Source organism: Schistocerca nitens, chromosome 1, assembly GCF_023898315.1.
Source record: "Schistocerca nitens isolate TAMUIC-IGC-003100 chromosome 1, iqSchNite1.1, whole genome shotgun sequence".
Lineage (NCBI taxonomy): Eukaryota > Metazoa > Arthropoda > Insecta > Orthoptera > Acrididae > Schistocerca > Schistocerca nitens.
In genome coordinates this window covers 249444388-249466345 of record NC_064614.1, presented here as the reverse complement: position 1 = coordinate 249466345, position 21958 = coordinate 249444388, and the positions used below count along the sequence as shown (strand labels likewise).

The 21958-nt window shown below is 38.5% G+C and overlaps 1 protein-coding gene across 3 annotated transcripts in view; it reads right to left on the bottom strand.

Moving 5' to 3' along the window:
- Window positions 1-818: 818 nt before the first annotated feature.
- LOC126247077 (epidermal retinol dehydrogenase 2-like) overlaps window positions 819-21958 on the bottom strand; it is a 380879-nt gene continuing 359739 nt past the window's right edge. For all 3 annotated transcript variants that reach the window (XM_049948448.1, XM_049948446.1, XM_049948447.1), the window contains 4 exons: window positions 17760-17937; window positions 8902-9149; window positions 8601-8726; window positions 819-1747 (listed from right to left, as the gene is read on the bottom strand). In XM_049948448.1, coding sequence (XP_049804405.1) covers window positions 1675-1747; window positions 8601-8726; window positions 8902-9149; window positions 17760-17937 — 625 coding nt within the window. In that variant the 3' untranslated portion in view covers window positions 819-1674. The remainder of the gene's footprint in view (window positions 1748-8600; window positions 8727-8901; window positions 9150-17759; window positions 17938-21958) is intronic.

Below are 21958 nucleotides of genomic sequence, written 5' to 3'. Positions count from 1 at the left end.
CCAACTTCAGTATGATCACCACCAAAAGAGCAAAACTGCAGGTGAAGCACAATCCAAAGATATGTTTCCTTCAGTGTAACATGAAGTATAATATCTAGTGATCTAGATATGTTTATGAGGACATTGCACAGTCCATAAAACTAGCCAAAGCTTTCTTTTACAAAGGCACATTTTCATCCATGTCTTCTTGTAACAGTACTCTTACCACCACCGTTCATTTAAAGTGGGTAAATTTTGTTACGCATTCCCCCCAGGGAGTGCTACTAAGCATCATCCTTTGTTCAACACCCCATCACAATCAGGGAAATCTTGATTGTAACATTTATTTTACTATGTATATAATGTAACAGTGTTGAACCACAAGATCAAATAGTACACATTACATACACATTAACACAAGGAAACAAAGGGGAAACGTTTTCTGAAGCAAGGGAACAAGCTAACAGCAAAATAATGAAAGAAATATGGTCACAGAAGAAGGCCATGCAATGTTTCTGAGTACTTTGTGCAGTCCTAAATGGGTTCCTTCTTAACCCTCCCCCCCCCCCCCCCCCCCACTCCGCTTAAATGCTCATACAAACAAGGAAGGAAAGAACCTAACTAACTATTAAGGACCTTAGGTATGAAGTTTTCTCCAATTCCTGAACTTTGTTACGGCAGCGTTATAGTGAACAGCTTGTTTGCACCATTAGCTGGACTGAGGGATAACAAAGCAGTGTCATTATCAATTTTAGAGATAGTAACAAAGTAATGTAGGAAAATGTATTAATGACAGCACAAATGAGAGTTGCAAACACATACAGACACAAAACATTGCACTGATGGCAAGAATGTTGTATTCTAGTACAAAAATACATATTTGTTGCATAACATAAATGCCATTATATATTACAGAATATCACATATATAAAAATATATATGATTTATTGTTGTACACTGTGCAAAGACAAATAGATACTCACTTTAAAATCACATGTTTATCTGTAAGTTTACACAATTACATTTATTGTGGTGTTGTATCAAAAAAATTCTATAATTGTTGTACAAAATGGAGAGAGAAATAAATGCTGTTGGAACATGTGTGTCCCTTAAATTATTTTTGGCATTCGTGGAAGTCTTTTCAACTTCTTCTAACTCATCACCATACTTTAATGACGAACAGAAACACTTTTTATTCATAAGGGGTACAATTTGTTACTGGAAAATCTCATTTGATTTTCCTGCTTTGGATGTCTTTCAGTTCTTCTTTTTTATGAATAGCACACAGCAAAAGTTGGTCATTATTTTTGTTGGTAAAATGTATCAATAACTGCACGAACATGTGTTACTGTTGGCATGGGAAAAAGTATCTTTTTCCTATCTTGTGCCAAATATTTCACTAAAATTAATGAGGAATCACAGAAAATTAGAATTTTGTTTCTGAACTCCACATATGTAAGTGATTTGGTAATAGAAAAAGACTACACAATAAATCAACTGTAAAATATCTGATGTTTTCTATACAACAGCCTATGTACATGTCAATATTCACATTTTGACACGAAGCTCACTTATTCAAGTCTTTGTGTTGTAAACGTCTGGTATTTACATACAAAATTTATCATTCCTACAATTATTGTAGAAGAACGACATCCAATTTGCTACTTGAAGACATTTTGTTTTATTTCTGATTATTCACTCATCATGGGCACCCACTCCACTGTCAACAAAATCCTTAATTGTGTTTGTTGCTTTCAGTGGCAGCAACCTAAAATTAAAGAAAATAAGAATTACATGTTTTTCTCTATTTATATAATATTATAAATAAAAAGTTTATTTAAAAGTTAAAATAATTTCTGCACAATAAAATGAGCTACATGAAAAACAGTTTAAAAATAAACAACTTATTTCTTATGTTTATGAATTTAAGTGATGGTTAATAGAACTAGATTCTTGAGTATAGTGAAAACCATGCTAAGTGACATGTTGTGGACACCCAGAGGAGAAAGCTACACAAATATAGGGGAGCACAGTACGTTAGCAGTAGATGTACGGAGGGATACATCTTATCTTTGCAAATCACAATGCTGTTCTCCAAGTCATATTGTATCAACACTTCTGAGAGCAGGAGTTGGGTACACTATGCTATAGCACTGGTTTTAAAAAGAGAAATCATGTGTCCTGCAGAAGAGTGCACTGTAATGTGTCATCATGGCAAAAAATACTATATGAATGACTGCCTGACACAGTGGAGTGTTGGGAAGGCAGATTAGATAGTTGATTGGATGATTATAGACACCAAACTGCTAAGTCACCAGTCCCTATTTACTCAAACAGACAGGTCTACATGACAGTAGATGAGGAGAGCCTACCATGCAAAACTCAGGGGAAGAAAACCCCAAGGTCTACAAAAGGTCAACAAAGGCAAGATAAGAGACAAAAAGAAGAAAGAGAGACAGAGTGCACTGAGGGGACATACACCCCCCAACCCATACCAATTACCAGAGGCACCCCCCCTCAGAAATTGCATAGGAAAAACTAACAACACAAACACAACAAGAGAGGCATAGAGAGACAAGAGATGAACAAGTCTAAAGACCACATGAGAAGGGAGAAGAACAGTAAAAGAGAAGGTAGGGCCAGGACCAGGCTGGACCACCAAGCCCAGTCAGTGGCAGCCGAGCCTGGACAAAGGAGGCGACAGAGTGTTCTGCCAACATCTCAGCGGGCTGATAATGTTAAGTGGTCCTGCCTCAAACAGAGTGGTAAAATCCTCCTTCACGAATAAAATGTAAAACTGAGTCAGCCATTGAGGCATCATCATCTCCTAATAGAGAGTAAGGGAGATTAAGAGTCTGCTGCACAGTGGCTATATTGGGACAGTCCAGCAAAACATAGACCACCAGCAAAAGAGAACCACAATGACTATGGGTGGGTCTTCATGATGGAGGAGATGACCATAAGTCAGCCAAGTATGGTCAATGTGCAGCTGGCAAATAACCGCAGATTCCTTGCAAGATGCCTGCAAGGAGGACCTCCACAAATTCATAGTATCCTGTATCACCTGTAGCTTGTTTGGTAAAGCAGACTGAGCCATTATGTATTCCAGATTGCTAAAACTTGTTTGTATAATACCAGTCTCAAGAGTCAGTTTATTAGTAGCCAGTTTGTCCAGGCTATCTACGAGTTCATTCCTTGGGATCCTGACATGACCATGTTGCCAGGTGAAAGCCACTGAGTATCCACATTGCTGTAGTGCATACAGGGAATTTTGGGTAGCAATGACCAAGAGGTGGCAAGGACAACATCAGTCAAGAACTTACAAACTGCTCAAGGAGTTGCTGCAGGTGAGAAAGGACCCATCTGTGCAGGAATGGATACACTCAAGAGCATGAGAGATGGCTACCAACTCCATAGTGAAAGCACTACAGTCATCTGGCAAGGAGCACAGTTCAATATGTCCTCTATGAGTAAAAGCAAAGCCCACGTGACAGGCAACCATTGAGCCATCAGAAAAGACTATTTTTGAACCCCAGGATGCACCAAGGATTAAGAAAAATTGGTGACAGTGGACATCAAGAGGAACCAAGTATTTCAGACTTTGTGATAGGTCAAGACAAAACTGTGTCCAAGCGATGCACCACAGAGGTGAGCAAGTCCAGAGGACAGGATGAAGAGGAATCAAAAGGAGATGAGGGACCAGATGCGGAATGTGATTGTTGCAGGAAATGGATTGCAGGCTGGACTGAGGGGAGCTGTGAACTTGAGTAGCACAATTGACATACTGTTGTTGCCCCCTAATCTGTAATCGAGGGACCCCAGCCTCCACAAGTAAGCTGTTCACAGGGCTAGTTTGAAAGGCTCGTGTTGCAAGTCAAACCTGCAGTGGTGTGTTGGATCCAGTATCCACAAGGCTGAGAGTGACGATGAAACACTTACCAGACTCTCATAATCAAGGCAGGATTGTATCAAGGCTTTGTAAAACTGCAGAAGGGTAGTGTGAATTGCACCCCTGCTGGTGTTTGGGTGGGGGGGGGGGGGGGGGGGAGGGGGGAGAGGGAAATTAAACAGAAATAAAGTAAAGATGACAAAGAAAACAAGGCAAAGAAATCACCCACAGGATCCAAGCAGGTTGTAACTTCTATCAAACAGTTGAGGACCTAATATGAAACAAGAAAGTACCACTAAAATGTAAGAGCATCATCTATGAAACTTATTACATTCCAGTTTTGAGATATGATTGTGAAACATGAACATTGAGAAGTAAAGATATCAGCAAAATTCAGGCAGCTGAAAAGGGGTTTATCCATAGCATAGTCAGAAAGACATGGAGGGACAGACCCCTGTAATGTGGGAACCTGAAACAGGCTCCTATTTTAAGACTACGAGACAAAATAACGTTGCACGGGTGAGATGATACGGACATACATGATGCATGGATGCTGAAAGACTACAAAGAGTAATGTGTGATCTGAAACTCAGATATGAAGGATCAAGACTTGGGTACAAGAATAAGGTGAAATCTAACACCATGCAAGGAGGGTATACTTGGGACAGCATTGAATAGGGAGTGAAGTTTAATGCTTTAACTGCTCTGGACATGTTAACATGCTCGCCTTTGTACCTGTCCCTGTATGCTCTGAACATTCAGAGCACACAGGTATGGGTACAAAGGTGCACACATTAACACATCCAGAACATTTAAAATGTTAACGACCATGACTGGTGGAGAAGCCTCATTTGTCAACCCACTGAATTAGTTCGAATGATGATGGTGATGATGATGATGATGATGATGATGATGATGATCATGATGATGATGATGAAACTACCAAGGAAAACTGATGAAAAGAAGAAAAGGATGACAGTAATCAAGAAGAGTGAGAAACCTTCAGTACACTGTTCTCTACCATGACTCCTAAGGTCTAACTATATTATTTTACTTGCACTTTTAATGAATATAGTATTGGACAGTCAGTTACTAACATCCTTATTAACCCCTATTATCTTTTCATTTTTAACCTCTCCTTCTTCCATCTACCCATATTTCTGACAGTCATGTTCGTTCCTCTAGATTGATGTGTGTTCTCCCTGTCTATGTAATACGTAGGCCTAATTCTTTTCCACCCAGCCTTCTTTTACTCCAAGTTCATTTTCCAAGACTTTACTTCTATCAATGCCACATGCTCCAGCATGTATCAGTATTACAGATGATCATTTCTGTATTATTTACTCTAAGAGTAGAAGAACGTGAAAGAATGTATAAAGCTTTCCAAAAGTACTACACACTTTGTGCTGAAACAAACTGTTATGGTTTGCATGAGGTGACCAAGACAGTAAGAGATAAATGAAAGAATTGTGCTGAAGATGATAATAAAAAAATGAACAGGACAAATTTCACGATATACAGAAGGCAGTCATCTCTAAAAAGTTGGAGAAATGAATGCAGATACCTAAGATACAATAAATACTTTTTAACTGCAGCAAATAAATTGATTTCGCATAATAAAACAGACTAAATGAATGAAATTCATGGTAAAAATCAGAAAATACTGAAAAAACACTATCAGAAGTTTTAAAAACAATAAAATGGAAGAGAGTAAAGTACACCCATTTTTGGACAAGGAAGTAGGCATGAATTAGGAAGGTATAGGGAATATCAGTCAGTCCCATATCTGATAAGAACTTTGAAACAATTATAGAAGAAATTCTAAATTTTAAGACATTGAAAGTACTAATTTATGGATGAAAGGCCAACCAAATAGATTTCAAGAGGTTTTTTTGCTCATTAGTGTTTAAAATCAAGCAATGTGTAAAATATTTGTGAACTTCACAATAAATAATTATTATATTACAGAAATAAGCAGTAGAAATGTTTTTGGGACTGATGTCAATAAAGGGGAGAGTTGAAAGGACAACATACACTCCTGGAAATTGAAATAAGAACACCGTGAATTCATTGTCCCAGGAAGGGGAAACTTTATTGACACATTCCTGGGGTCAGATACATCACATGATCACACTGACAGAACCACAGGCACATAGACACAGGCAACAGAGCATGCACAATGTCGGCACTAGTACAGTGTATATCCACCTTTCGCAGCAATACAGGCTGCTATTCTCCCATGGAGATGATCGTAGAGATGCTGGATGTAGTCCTGTGGAACGGCTTGCCATGCCATTTCCACCTGGCGCCTCAGTTGGACCAGCGTTCGTGCTGGACGTGCAGACCGCGTGAGACGACGCTTCATCCAGTCCCAAACATGCTCAATGGGGGACAGATCCGGAGATCTTGCTGGCCAGGGTAGTTGACTTACACCTTCTAGAGCACGTTGGGTGGCACGGGATACATGCGGACGTGCATTGTCCTGTTGGAACAGCAAGTTCCCTTGCCAGTCTAGGAATGGTAGAACGATGGGTTCGATGACGGTTTGGATGTACCGTGCACTATTCAGTGTCCCCTCGACGATCACCAGTGGGGTACGGCCAGTGTAGGAGATCGCTCCCCACACCATGATGCCGGGTGTTGGCCCTGTGTGCCTCGGTCGTATGCAGTCCTGATTGTGGCACTCACCTGCACGGCGCCAAACATGCATACGACCATCATTGGCACCAAGGCAGAAGCGACTCTCATCGCTGAAGACGACACGTCTCCATTCGTCCCTCCATTCACGCCTGTCGCGACACCACTGGAGGCGGGCTGCACGATGTTGGGGCGTGAGCGGAAGACGGCCTAACGGTGTGCGGGACCGTAGCCCAGCTTCATGGAGACGGTTGCGAATGGTCCTCGCCGATACCCCAGGAGCAACAGTGTCCCTAATTTGCTGGGAAGTGGTGGTGCGGTCCCCTACGGCACTGCGTAGGATCCTACGGCCTTGGCGTGCATCCGTGCGTCGCTGCGGTCCGGTCCCAGGTCGACGGGCACGTGCACCTTCCGCCGACCACTGGCGACAACATCGATGTACTGTGGAGACATCACGCCCCACGTGTTGAGCAATTCGGCGGTACGTCCACCCGGCCTCCCGCATGCCCACTATACGCCCTCGCTCAAAGTCCGTCAACTGCACATACGGTTCACGTCCACGCTGTCGCGGCATGCTACCAGTGTTAAAGACTGCGATGGAGCTCCGTATGCCACGGCAAACTGGCTGACACTGACGGCGGTGGTGCACAAATGCTGCGCAGCTAGCGCCATTCGACGGCCAACACCGCGGTTCCTGGTGTGTCCGCTGTGCCGTGCATGTGATCATTGCTTGTACAGCCCTCTCGCAGTGTCCGGAGCAAGTATGGTGGGTCTGACACACCGGTGTCAATGTGTTCTTTTTTCCATTTCCAGGAGTGTACATTATATAAAAGGAAAAAAATTCCTGATAGACAAAACTGCAATTCTTGTTGAAAAAAGGTTACAAAGACAATGTAGAATCGAATTTTATTGATCACAACAGTGTACGCAGTAGGTGTTTATATATGGAACTATTATGCTAGTGAGAGACATTAGTAATAATTAGCTCACTAATAAGGTACAAGAACAAGCCAAGAGAGGTAAGGGGAGCTACTAAACAAGACAACTGACACATATCTAAGATGGTTACCCCTGGTGAAAAGCAGGCTTAAGCTGTTAAGCAGAGACATTGTCAAAGGCTAAGCCTCTTTAACATAAAAATACACACATAGTATGAAAGAGTAACAGTAAGTTAACTGATTAAAGGCAAAACAGTGTGTAAATTTTTGTCCATCACATAGGTTCGTCAAGAATAGAGGGCAGATTTGGAAATGTGCCTTATAAACTGAGAGGTAAGCACTGAGTTCCTCTGAGGGTAGAAAGATGACAGACTGTGGTGCGGCATATACAATAAGGAAGTTGGTAAACAGACTGGGCAGTTTGTGCTGTGCATTTAATGTCATGAGTTAAATAAGACATTCAAACATTAAAATGTGCATAATTTGCAGTTGTATATCTAACACTCACATATTGTACTCTGTTTTTGGGTGTGTCACATAGAGGGATATTTAGTATGCAGAAGTGAGCAGTTAAGATAAAGAGACAAGTGTCTTTCTCCTTCACCAGCAAACATCCACTTCTGGGAGCTCAGTCTCCAGTCAGTGCCTTGTATTTATATTCACAAAAAGCTGTGTTAATTCATGAAGACTTACAATTTTTACCAATAATAACCTTTACTATCATCACTCTGTAATTAAAGTGACATATCTATAATTAGTCAATGGCTATGTGAAGGGCACCACAGGACACGGTACATCAAAGTTGTTCCATAATACAACAGGCTATCTATACATTTTAAGTTGAATAGAGGACAAATCAGAGCAAAAGTAAAACAAAGTTATTTCAGAAGAACTGTTTCTATACAATACAAGAATTTATCAAAGACTGTCTAAAATAACCAAGTTAAATATATGTTTAGTATACCATAACTTTATAGCTAATTTAGCTCACTGTGCCAATATAATTGTTGTTCTTCTGATCATGAGTTAATTCGGAAACTGTGTGACCCATTCAGTATTCTTCGTTGGAAATTATCAGACAGAATGGGTAAACAACAAATAAATATATTCTATTATAAAAAGTCTTAACACAACTCTCAGAAAGAAAATGATCATACCTGAGGAAGTGATTTAAGTCCAACAGCCCATTTGGAATGGAATATTCATTGTAGTTTCTCCTCATTGCCTTAATAATTTCTGATGCTGCTTTTGGAATTTGTACTATAGCTAGAAGACTGGGGAACCTAAAATATGATATTAATAAAAACATAAAATAAAATTCAACTGTGTACATAAACCATCTGATAGTTACTTTTATACTATGGAAAAACTACATTCTCTGGCTAAAACATCATTGGATACAAAAATGTCTGCAAAGGATTTTTTACATAGTATCATATTGTTATATTTATCACATACCTGGTACGTGGTTTCTGGCACAGGCCAGTATCAACAATAAATGGAAAGATGGTAGTGAAATATATTTGAGAGTTCTTCAAGTTCTCACGCAGTTCTTCTGATAAAGCCTCCATCATCCCTCGAACTGCATATTTGCTAGCACAGTACGGTACCAAATTTGTGATACCCATTACACCAGCCATAGAAGAGAGACCCACAACATGTCCATGATTGTTTGATATCATACGTGGCAAGAATGCTTCCAAGATCTATGAAACAAAATTAACCAATATGAAATATCACTTTTAGAAGTAGCCCATAATAAGGGGAAATCATGTCATGAGACTGACTTAACACACTTCATGTGATAATAGAGAGAACTGAATAATGATAATCATTCTGTTTTATTTCAAGTACAACTAACTAGTTGGAAAAAAGTGGAAGAGGTCACTTAGAGGTATCTTATTTTAGTCTTTAGAAATAATAAAACATTCAAGTCTAAATATCTGAATTCACTATGCTTAACATCTACAAAATGTTCAAGTCCTAATTGCATTTACATTTATCTACATATCACAAGTGCAAGCAATGACCTTTCTATAATCTTTGTTTCCTCCATTTCAAGTATCTATACAGAGTAGTGATGAAGTCTAGCCTGTTTTTAAGAAATAATGAATCCAAATATATAATACACATGTATTGCCAAGACGTGTACACATTTTCATTGCACTGCAATGTGGCCTCCATCCATTTTGAAACAGTGCTTCCATTGTTGTAGAGCAGATCTGAATTCATTCTGAAGCATATCTTGTCAAAGAGCCAACACTGCATCTCAGATTCAAGCTCTTTGATCCTGGAGATCCCTTATTTTTGTTTTGTACACTCTTGACTTTATATACACCTACGTGAAGAAATTCAAGAGTGTAAAATCTTGTGAACATTATAGCCACAGTCTTGCTGAACATCTGCCACTCCATCTGTTGGCAAATCTTCAATTTAGGTACTCCCTTGCCATAAGAGCAAAATGAGGGGAGAACTCATCCTGCTGAAACACAACAGTGTCAGCAATGCCTTCTTGCTGAAACTATGGTTTTAGGAATTGCTCCAACATATCAAGGTAAATGTTTCCTATAAACAATTTCTATCACATCTTATCATGCAACTTGTCAAGCTTCATCATCTTCATAGTCTAATTTGTGAAGCACTTTAATGCGATAAAGATTTTTTTAGCACAAAGTGCAAACTCTCACAATAATTGATTTTGGCATGTCTATAATTTGTTGATTAACAAAGAGTTGATGGATTCGTACTTCTATCCATTGCTTCTCCAATTTGCTGAATGGTCTCTTGTGGTACAAGTGGTCTCCTACAATGTTCTTTATCGGCAGCGTTTCCATTTATTTGGAACTTACTGACAAATAACTGCATGTTTGCTCTTAATAGTGCTGCCTTGTGAAATTTCTGAGTGGACTCTTGTTGCACACCCAGGTGAGATAAACTGTGCAATCATCTCACTAACAACAGCCACAAGTAGCCTTCTAGCATAAGCATTCTTCTTTATTATCCTGGTGGTGGTGGTGGTGGTGGTGATAGGCTCATGTTTTCACAGAACTATATTATAATTATGTCTTATGTAAATGCATCCATTATTTCTCATAAATGGATTGAGACTTTATGACAACCCCATTTCGGAATGAATGATCCCTTAATATTCCAAAAGAAAAACCAAAAGTTAAAAATAAATTATACAGAGTTTGTACAAAAAGTAATGAGACTGAGCTTGCGAATCAAAATTTATTGTAGATATCGCTAAAACCACTTAGTACTCCTCAATGTATGACCCTAGAGAGTTAACAACCCACTGCATGCAAGATTCCCACACTTCAAATGCTGCCACAAATGCTGAGTCTGGGATGGACTTCAAAGCCCTTGTCATGGTGGCTTTGACCTTCTCCAGGGTCCCATGTCAGTGTCCTTTCAGGTAAGTTTTTAGTTTGGGGAACAAAAAGAGTCTGACGGGGCCACAATGGGCCTGTAGGGGGGCTGGGGAATCTCTTTATTGGCCAGGTAGGTGGCCACCATGAAGCAGGTGTGACTCGCCACATTGTCGCAGTGCAACTTCCAATCATCAGCAATGGCTAGCCTCATGCGATGGGCCCTGGCTTTCAGTCTCTTGAGCACTTTGCAATAAAAAGCACTGTTGATAGTTTAGCCTGGGGGCACAAACTCATGATGTGGAAAAACAATCAGCATGGCTTTCACCTTTGATTTGCTCATGCAAGCTCTTTTTGTACATGGGGATGCTGAAGTACGCCATTCAGCACTCATGCACTTTGTCTCCGGGTTGTACTGAAACACCCAGGTTTCATCTCCAGTAATAACATTATCTAAAAATTCTGGGTCAGCTTCAAGGCTCTGAGATTGTCTTGGGGGGTGTACACACATGTCTGCTTTTGAACGTCTGACAAAATCTTCAGGACCATCTTGGCACAGATCTTCCTCATCAACAATTCTTTGGTGATGATGTTGTGCACTGTCACTTTATCATGTCTGAGATCGTCTGCTATCATCCTGACACTCATCCGGTGGTCGGCATTCAATAAAAGGCGCACATAGTCGATGTTTTTGTCAGTTTACTTGGTTGACTGGCATCCGGAGCATGCCTCATCCTCAATGCTGCCATCTTTAAAGCTCTTCACCCACCTGAAAACCTGCGCTTCTGACAGGCAATCCTCACCATAGGTTTGCTGACACATATCTAACATTTCCATACCAAATTTTCCTAGTTTCACACAAAACTTGATGATGTAATGTTGCTCGATTGTTTGCTGCAAGTTGCGCCACGACTGATGACTTTGTGACACGTCCACTCAACGCATGATGCTGCCGAGACAAGAGCCTGCAGGAGACTGGCACACCACTCATTTTTGGCCAGACACCCACCACCACCAATCCCCACCCCCCAACCCCTGGGTGAGAGCACTCTGTGGAGTACAGTTGCATCAGCAAAAAATCAGTCACATTACTTTTCATACAAACCCTATATTTATACACAGATAGTACACTGAATTACTGAAGAAAGACTAATAGCCATCCATGTGGTTTCATTAATTTGATATTCAGCTCAGTTTAAAAATATGTAGGACATAACTGGAAGAAAAAAACTGCAGTAACCGTAAGAATGTAGAACTGCAACATATATCCTAGACACTATTTCTGTTGATGAAAAGTAGACTTAAAACTAGAAGTATCTTAATATGTTTGGAGTTGCTGTCAGTCAGGCTCTGGTTTTTGCTGGTACATGCAGTTGTAACCATCTCAATTTACATTTTGGGATTTAAATTTTACATTTCATAATATTTTAAGATAATTTTTCTTATTACCTTTCCCATTTGTCTGCTTTAATTGCACACATCCATATTCCTATTACTCTTTAGGTAATCATATACAGTTAACTAATCAATGAGCCACAAAATAAACAGAGATATGACCTTACCTAAGTTGAGCAATTCGTCAGAAATGAATAAAAGCAATAACAATAGTAAAGAAAACAAAATCAGCACTCCCCCTCTTAGTATGATGTATCACAATGCTCAATCATTAACAACAAGTTACAAAAACTAGAAGTATTACTGGGATCTGACTTAATTGTTGATGTCATCTGCATGATTCAACATTCCCTAGGAAAGCAGCAAATGTATACTTTAAACATTCCTTGTTTCCTCCTTGTGCAGTCTTGCCACAAACATGGAGCAATAATCATATTTGTAAAGCAGAATTTAAAGTATACAGCAATGGAAACAAATCCTGTCACTATGTACAGATGCCCTGATGGAAATTTTGAAGACTTGTTATGTAACCTAGAAATGTTCTTAAATACTCTAGAACCAACCAAAAATAAAAACATGTGGTGACTTCAAAATTGATTTTTTTGAAACAGTAAAATCATAGAGATGAACTACTAAACATGATAAAAAGTTTCATTCTGAACTCCATTGTATATACACCAACAAGTATCTTTTTAAACAATGAGGTTGCCCTAGACCAAATGTTCATCAAGAAACCTGATACCCATACGGCACTGAAGTAATAAATACAGGCTATAGCAATCATGAAACTATTTTCACCGAAAAGGCCACCAGTCAAAAATAAGTAAGTTTATGGACTTCATTGATGGTAACATTATACACTTCTGCTGCTTACTAAGCCAAGAAGCATGGGATGAAGTGGACAATGAGACAGATACAAATAAAATGTTCAGTAGTAACTTTCACAACACATATAAGCCTTATTTTGACATAGCCTTTCCAGCTGGCATAAAAACCTCCAGTGCAACAAAAATATTCTTAGAGTCATACGAAAAATACAACCCTGTATCATTACAAATAATAAATTATGCAAAAATATACAAGAAGATCTACCATGACCTAATGAAAAAAGAGAAATGATTTATCTCATAAAAAAGGTATGGGCCACATGGAACATTATCAGATCTGAAACAAATGTAAAGACAGTTGCAAACAGAATTAACCTACAGTTGGGAAGTGGACAAGTATCTGGTGCCAAAACAGCATCTAATATCTTTAATGACTATTTTAACAATATAGTAAATGACCTTATAGAAAAAGCTATCAGTCTAGAAACACACCTCTCAAAGGATCAATGTTTCTCAAACACACCACACAAGATTAGCTCATACTAGCAGTGAGCTCACCAACAAAACTTTCATGTGGTATTGGTGATATTCCAGACTGCATTATAAAACTAACAGGGAAGTATATTGTTGATCCTCTGAAGTTCACTCTCAAAGATCTTTGAGGAGCTCTTTTACAATGGGCTACAGGAATTTACAAACAAATATTTGTTACTATCAAACCATCAGCATGGCGTCTGGAAATCTAGATCCACAGACACAGCTGTATATGAGTATGTAAATGCAATCCTGAAAGCCATACACCAATAGGAAATGGCTAATGGAATATTTCTGGACTTACCTAAAGTGTCTAACATTATAGATCTTGCTACTCTACTACACAAAATAGAAAGTGTGGGTATTAAAGGTTTTCCAAATGAATGGATCAAATCATATATCACAGACCTGGAACAAAATGCTATTCCTAAACATGACACATAACTGAACACATCATAAGAACAGAAACTCATCAGGGAAAACTTTCAAGAAATATGGTGTGCAACAAGGGTTTGCATTAGCTCTAATCCTATTCCTTCTTCATGTTCATGCCAAAGAAAAATTCTGTTTGTGGGTGACACAAGCATTTTGATGACAGGTGTCAGACAGGTTTGAGAAAAATAAACTTATTATAAACTCTGAAAAAACTGTCACCATGAACTTTCAAATATACTATAATAAGCAACAGAATCACCTCCACTTGAAAATAAACAACAAAAGTTTAAAACTGACTGATGACATGAAATTTTTGGTAACACATATGTAGGATGATCTCAAATGGAAAACACACACATTCAGCCTCGAACAAGTAAGTTGTCATCTATTGGCTATATGCTGTGGATACTGAACTCAAGCTGTAATAGAGAAACAGTACTGCAGGCATACCACACATGTTTACAATATGTAGTCAGGTATGAAAGCATATTCAGGGGAAATTCACCATGTAGCCAAACTATATTCAAAATACAAAAATGAGCTGTTAGAATCATTTGCAACAAAAAGAGAAAAGATTCATATTGTTCTCTTTTCCAAACATTAAAGGTCCTCAACCTTCTCTGCTTGTACGTACATGAAGCAATACTATTTGTAAGGGAATATTTTAACAACTTTCAATGCTTGTAAACAAAACAGGTCTGTACATAATAAAGAAATAAGAAATTGCAGTAATATTCATTTCTCTCATGTCAGAACATCTGCCTACCAAGAAAGTGTCCTACATAGTGCTACACAATTGTATAATAACCTTCCATCCACCATAAAATGATAATTAAAGAAAGCCTGTTCAAAATAAATAAGTAAAGGCCAAAGTTATTCTGATGAACCACAATTTTTACTTTTTTGATGAATTTCTTATCAAATGAATTGGAACACGATATCTTACTCCAAAGTAAAATTACTGCTCTTAGCAAATACTACCTCTGTCTGAGAAACATAAAATGGTGAACATGTCTAGTAAATTCTATAACTGTGATCATATATATCTATTGTCTAGCCGATTGTGTGTAGGAATCATTTGGATCGTATCTATTGCATATGAATTAAACGTTTCTAAGACTGAATGTTTATCATGATTAATTTCTGTATTGTCTTTATGTCTAAATGTGTTCATATATATGTATTGTATAACTGCATTGTCTGTAGGAAACATTCTGTGTTGTCATATAAGAAAAATTTGTAATACTTATCTGTGCATTATATTTTGACTTTTACTATATCTACACAAGATGTCACAGGACCAAATAAAAATAAATAAATAAATTGGACACTAACTTAAGATGAGGAGAATGAATATAAGTACATGTGTGTGACATGGCTTTTTTTTTTGGGGGGGGGGGGGGGAGGGACTGGAAGGGAAATGCCTTGTACCCTTTTATCATTCCCAGTGAGGAAACAAATGTATTCCAATGAAATAATCAAAACTCCAATAACAGTGATTATTTAACATAATTTATTAATGAAATAGAACCAAATTTATCATTAATTTCCACAATTTTGGGTCATTAACAAATTTAATTCCAATATTTTCATTAGATATATGCTGCCACTTTTGTGAAAACTCTTTGTACTCTTTTCCAGAGAGCTCACAACAGAAATTTTATATTGGTATCACCTGAGTAAACATTTCAGTATTGTTTTTTATTAAGAAGTTATTCCAAAAATCATTCAGTCATTTACAAGTACCTGAATTTGCACAACAGCTGTTTAGAGATGCTTCAGTATTTCACAGTAGTTTTGCACTGATTGTCAAGAAAGTACAATGGTTAAGATTTTAACCAAAGGGTGTGACTTTACAAACTTGAACAGTAGTTTATAATTTCATGCTGATATCAGACGATGAATACCTACCCTCATTTTTATTATTAATGTAATGTCATACATAACGGATGCAATAGTTTAGTATTACTTTGTGGGAGACTGCACAAATATTTATATTATTCATTATATCGACATTACTTTCTCTGATTAGAGTATTTTTTGCTTTTTATCATTGTTTAGCGTCATCAAAATAATATAAAATACTCTATTTTTTTGTGAAGCAGAGGGAGAAGGTAGTATGCCCCACTACATCTACATCTTCACCTATACTCTACAAAACATTGAACCACTGAATTGCTCGGCACAGGATACATTCAAATGTACCAGTTACGGAGCAAAGGACATACGATTTCTTAAACATCTCTGTGTGTGCTGCAATTTGTCTGATCTTGTTTTTGCTGTCCCTCTGCGGGGGATATGTAGATAGCTGTAGTATATTTCTAGGTCCATCACATAAAACTGCTGCTAGAATTAGAAGTAGGCTTTCATGGGGATAACTTGCAAAGCTTCTGCCAGTTACGTTATTTCTGTTAGTCGTATTAGGTACAGGCTCACACACATGAGCAATATTCCATGACAGGTCAGATGAATGTTTTATGTATGCAATATCTTTTGTAGACTGACTGCATTTCTTTGTATTCTACCAATGAAGTAGACCCTGCCACCTGCTTCAGGTACAGTTGAGCCCATGTGATCATTTAACTTCAAGTCCCTACTAAGCACTACACCAGGTATGTGCATGATTTGACTGATTTCAATTGTGGGTCAGTGCTATTGTAGTCATAAGTTACTTAAGTTTTTTCATTTTTCAAAATGCATCATTTTACATTTCTGAACATTAAGAGTGAGTTGTCAATTTTGCACCATTTTGAAATCTAATCAAGAAAAGACTGAATATTTGTCCAGATTTATTCAGATAGTATTTCATTTATATTTTCCTGCATCACTTGCAAATATTCTGAAGTGACTTCCTATTGTCTGCAAGATCATTTATTTGCAACATCAGCAGAAAGATTCCCGACACACTTCCATAGGGAACACCTGAAGTTACTACTACATCTGTCGATGACTGTCCATCTGAGATGAGATTCTGTGTCTAACCATTAAGAAAGCCTCAGTCCAGTTGCATATCTCATTTGGTATCCCACATGACAATACTTTGATAACAAGCTTACTTGTGGTACTGAGTCAAATGTTTTTCAGAAGTCTACCTGACTGCCTTAATCCATGTCTTTCATGATGCCCTGATAGAAGCCCAAGTTGAGTTTCCTATTATCAGTATTTTCAGAATCCATGCTGGTGGGCATGGAGGAGATCATATCTCATTACATTTGAGCTCAGAATATGTTCTAAAGATTCTACAACAAATGGATGTCAAGGATACTTGAGCCGGCCGGTGTGGCCGTGCAGTTAAAGGCGCTTCAGTCTGGAACCGCGTGACCACTACGGTCGCAGGTTCGAATCCTGCCTCAGGCATGGATGTGTGTGATGTCCTTAGGTTAGTTAGGTTTAATTAGTTCTAAGTTCTAGGCGACTGATGACCTCAGAAGTTAAGTCACATAGTGCTCAGACCCATCAAGGATACTTGATAGTAGTTTTGTCAGTCACTTCTGCTGTCCTTCTTGTAGATCTATCTCAAATAATTATAAAGTGAATAAGCTCATTAAGAGCTCATGTATGTTAAGTTTATTGAACTAGTAAAGCACATCATTAAACAATTAGTTCTAAAGTCTCTATTGAATTAAATATATTTCTGGTAAAGGAATATTCTACACAACAGACATTGGGGTAAAACCAGAACAGTCTAATGCCTATACCAAGGCAAAATAATTAGCCAATGTTAGCAAAATTAAGAATAATTCAATTTACATACCCAGAAATGTGCAAACACATTTACATCAAAGATGCGATGTATCACTTCAGGTGTGTATGTTGAGAAAGGTCGGCAAGGCATGATGCCAGCATTGTTGATGATGATGCTGACATCACCAACCTCTGCTTGAACTTTCTTTGCTAGGTTAAGTACTTCTTCACGATTTGACACATCACATCTGAAAAAAATTTACAGAAGTGACCATTGGAATCAGAAGCGATAAACTTATAAACCAGTTTTCCTTACTGTCAATGAGACTGCTTATGGGAAAGAGGACAGTAAAAGGAAGGCAGAAGAAAGTGATGAGGCCAATAGAGACAGAGGCACAGAAAACTATTTTGTAACTAAGCCATTAGCTGGATAGCTGCCCCCCTCCCTCCACAATATTGCCAGTCTTTACTTTACTCCATGGCCGCTACCACCCCTAGTTAAGGGTGGCAGGGATCTAGTATCTTGCCACACCAGTGATATGGAGACTGTCTCAGAGTGGCAGGTATATTATTCATGTGACACACGCAATTCCACTTTCAACTGCCACAACTCGGGTAGCTGCAGCAAACACGTCACATGGAGAAGGCCATTGGCCTTCTTAGAAAATAATACCCAGCCTTATGGGTGGATCAGAAGTTAATTGTCACCATAGAAATGTTCACTATGTCAGTTCTAGCACACAGCTTTACCTCACTTTTCTGAACTTACAGCTTGATCCGGAACTCTATATGTGTTCTTGCATGAGATGATTCTGGCATAGTTCATCGAACATTACATTTAGTCATATGGTTCTCTGTCTATTAGGTTTTCAGCCATTGACATCATGAATCTTGATATCTATACACAATGTGGTTTGTGGCATAAACCTATCTAGTATTCGTCAGGCTATGACACATAAACTTCGAGCACCAATGTGAAAATTACACAATATGCCTCCTTGTGAAGGTCACATAGATATGTTTTACAGGCATTCAGTCATTTTAGCAGCAACTCAAAACTATTCATGAGTTGCTTTTATTTTGTAGTTTGTCAAGAGAGTGAGCTCTCACAGGAACAGACTTGGGCTGTGATGTCAATTTGGAAGTTTCTGCATTACTTTGTGTCAACTGGTCTGTATGTGACAAGCACACCATAGTGTAGCAAAGTCCTTTTGGTGGTTCTTCCTGCACTTTTCTGTTAAATTCTTACAAAAATCTTAGAAAAATATTCTTTAAGTAGGATGAACCAATGTGGAGTTACTGTACAACTTTATTCACGTGTGAATTTGATGGTATCCACAGTCAACAGAGAAAAAACATTCTTCTTTCATGTCAACTAGTTTGTGCCACTTTTGCTGCTACTGCGTACCATGAAGAATGTGACAACCTAGGTCCTTTTATGTATTGCTTTAGTCACACGATATTGACACTTTCCATACTTTTGTGTGCACTTTCTCCTAAGTGCAGCAATGCACTGAAAACTATTTTTATCTGGGTGGCCTTCAAAACAGGTAATGCAAATAGTAGCACATGCCTACATTATTTAACTCCAGAAATTTTTGCTGTAGTTAGTGAATCTTTTGATATACTCTAATAGAAAATTTCGTTTTCCAGTTTATCTGTGCGTTCATCATTTTACTAAGAATTTTGTCTATGATGTTGGGGTCAAATTCATTATTTATACCTTTTGGTTTTATTTTATTATGTTCCTGGCCAAAGACTTCTTCTGACAGAGAAACTGGAAAGGAAATAGTGCAGATTACCTTTTCTAGGGAAAATGTCAAACAAGATAGGTAACATTTTCAAGGCAAAAGGTTTCTCTGTGTTTTTCTATGTCCCTCAGACAATAGGTATTTGCTTGTTGAATGCAAAAGACAAACAAGCAGCCATCACAGAAAATGAGATTTATAAGATCATATGCCGGGATTGTCAATCTTGCTACATTGGACAGACCGGGAGGTCAGTCTGCACCAGACTTAAAGAACATTACAGAAGGTGGACACTGAAGAAGTCTGATTCAAGCCTTTGTGGAACATTGCCTTAACAAAATATATAATAGATACAGAAGTCTTGCACACAGAGGAAAAGGGAGCAAAACTCAGCCAGTTAGGAATTCCAGAAATTAAAAAAACAGTTGCGTATACCCCCACACATACCATTAAATGAACAAAAGTAATTCAATTATTTTTAGATGATATCACAACTCCTAGATACAGGGTGACAATTATTGAACTATATGAAAAAAAAGTAAATTAGTTACAAACTACAGTGTGCACACACTTTATTCAACATGTAAACATCGCTACAGATATTCGGATTTAGGTTATGACATGTTTGATATCAGTGGCGAGGATCTGGTGCAGGCGAATAGGCAAATTCAGCATGACACACTGGAGTGGCAGAACATCGATGATGTCGATGACCTCCTGAATGGCTATTTTTAGCCCAGCAATGGTTTTGAGGTTATTGCTTTACACTTTATCTTTAATATAGCACCACAAAAAGGAGTCGCATGTGTTCAGATACAGAGAATATGGTGGCCAATTGAGGCCAATGGCAATGGTCTCTGGGTACCCCAGGGCGAGAATGCGTTCCACAAAGTGTTCCTCCAGGACATCAGAAACTCTCCTGGTTCGATGGGGTCGAGCTCCGTCTTGCATCAACCACATCTTGTCGAAATCAGGGTCACTTTGAAATCATCCTCCCAAAACTTCACATACCATTTGATGGTCATCGTGCCATCAAGGAACACTGCACCAATTATTCCACGACTGGACGTGCACACCACACAGTCACCCGTTGAGAGTGAAGAGACTTCTCGATCGCGAAATGCAGATTCTCAGTCCCCATAATGCGCCAATTTCGCTTATTGACGAACCCATCCAAATGAAAGTGAGCTTCCTCACTAAACCAAACCAAGCATGAGTATACTAATTCCCATTATGCCTCACGACCAACCATGTAGTTTGAACGTCCTAACGCAAACCGTTCCGAAGTTATGACGATTTTATTTCACATACTTCAATAATTGCCACCATGTAGAAGTAAAACTTTGGGCCTCAGTCTATGAGTAGACTGACATTCAACTTTTTTCCTAGGTGTGTTTAGTCATGTCAGTGTAATTGCTGGATTGTGTGATTCCATATGTAATTTGTCAAAAAATGGTCATTGAAGTAATTTTACATTAACCCAAGGATCGATACATTAAGAAGTTGTGATGTTTATCTTTGCTTTACCGTATTTGGAATCAGTAACGTACTTTGAAATGGGCTTCTAATCCGAAATCTAAGGTTGGCATCTACTGTGCTATTCACAATAAAATGCCTGGCAGAGGGTTCAATGAACTACCTTCAAGCTGTCTCTCCACCATTCCACTCTCGAACGGCACGCGGGAAAAAGGAGCACTTAAATTTTTCTGTGCGAGCCCTGATTTCTCTTTTTTTGTCGTGATTATTATTTCTCCCTATGTAGGTGGGTGCCAACAGAATGTTTTCGCAATCGGAGGAGAAAACTGGTGATTGAAATTTCATGAAAAGATCCTGTCGCAACGAAAAACGCCTTTGTTTTAATGATTGCCACTCCAATTCACGGTTCATTTCTGTGACACTATCTCCTCTATTTCGCGATAATACACAACGAATTGCCCTTGTTTGTACTTTTTCGATGTCATCCGTTAGTCCCACCTGATGCGGATCCCACACCGCACAGCAATACTCTAGAATAGGGCGGACAAGCGTAGTGTAAGCAGTCTCTTTAGTAGACCTATTGCAACCTTCTAAGTGTTCTGCCAATGAATCGCAGTCTTTTGTTTGCTCTACCCACAATATTATCTATGTGATCATTCCAATTGAGGTTATTTGTAATTGTAATCCCTAAGTATTTAGTAGAATTTACATCCCTCAGATTTGTGTGACTTATCGCGTAATCGAAATTTAGCAGATTTCTTTTAGTACTCATGTGAATAACTTCACGCTTTTCTTTATTCAGGGCCAACTGCCACTTTTCGCACCATACAGATATCTTATCTAAATCATTTTGCAATTCGTTTTGATCATCTGATGACTTTACAAGACGGTAAACGACAGCATTATCTGCAAACAATCTAAGACGGCTACTCAGATTGTCTCCTATGTCGTTAATATAAATCAGGAACAATAGAGGGCCTATAACACTTCCTTGTGGAACGCTGGATATTACTTCTATTTTGCTCAATTTACTAGAGGCGAATCC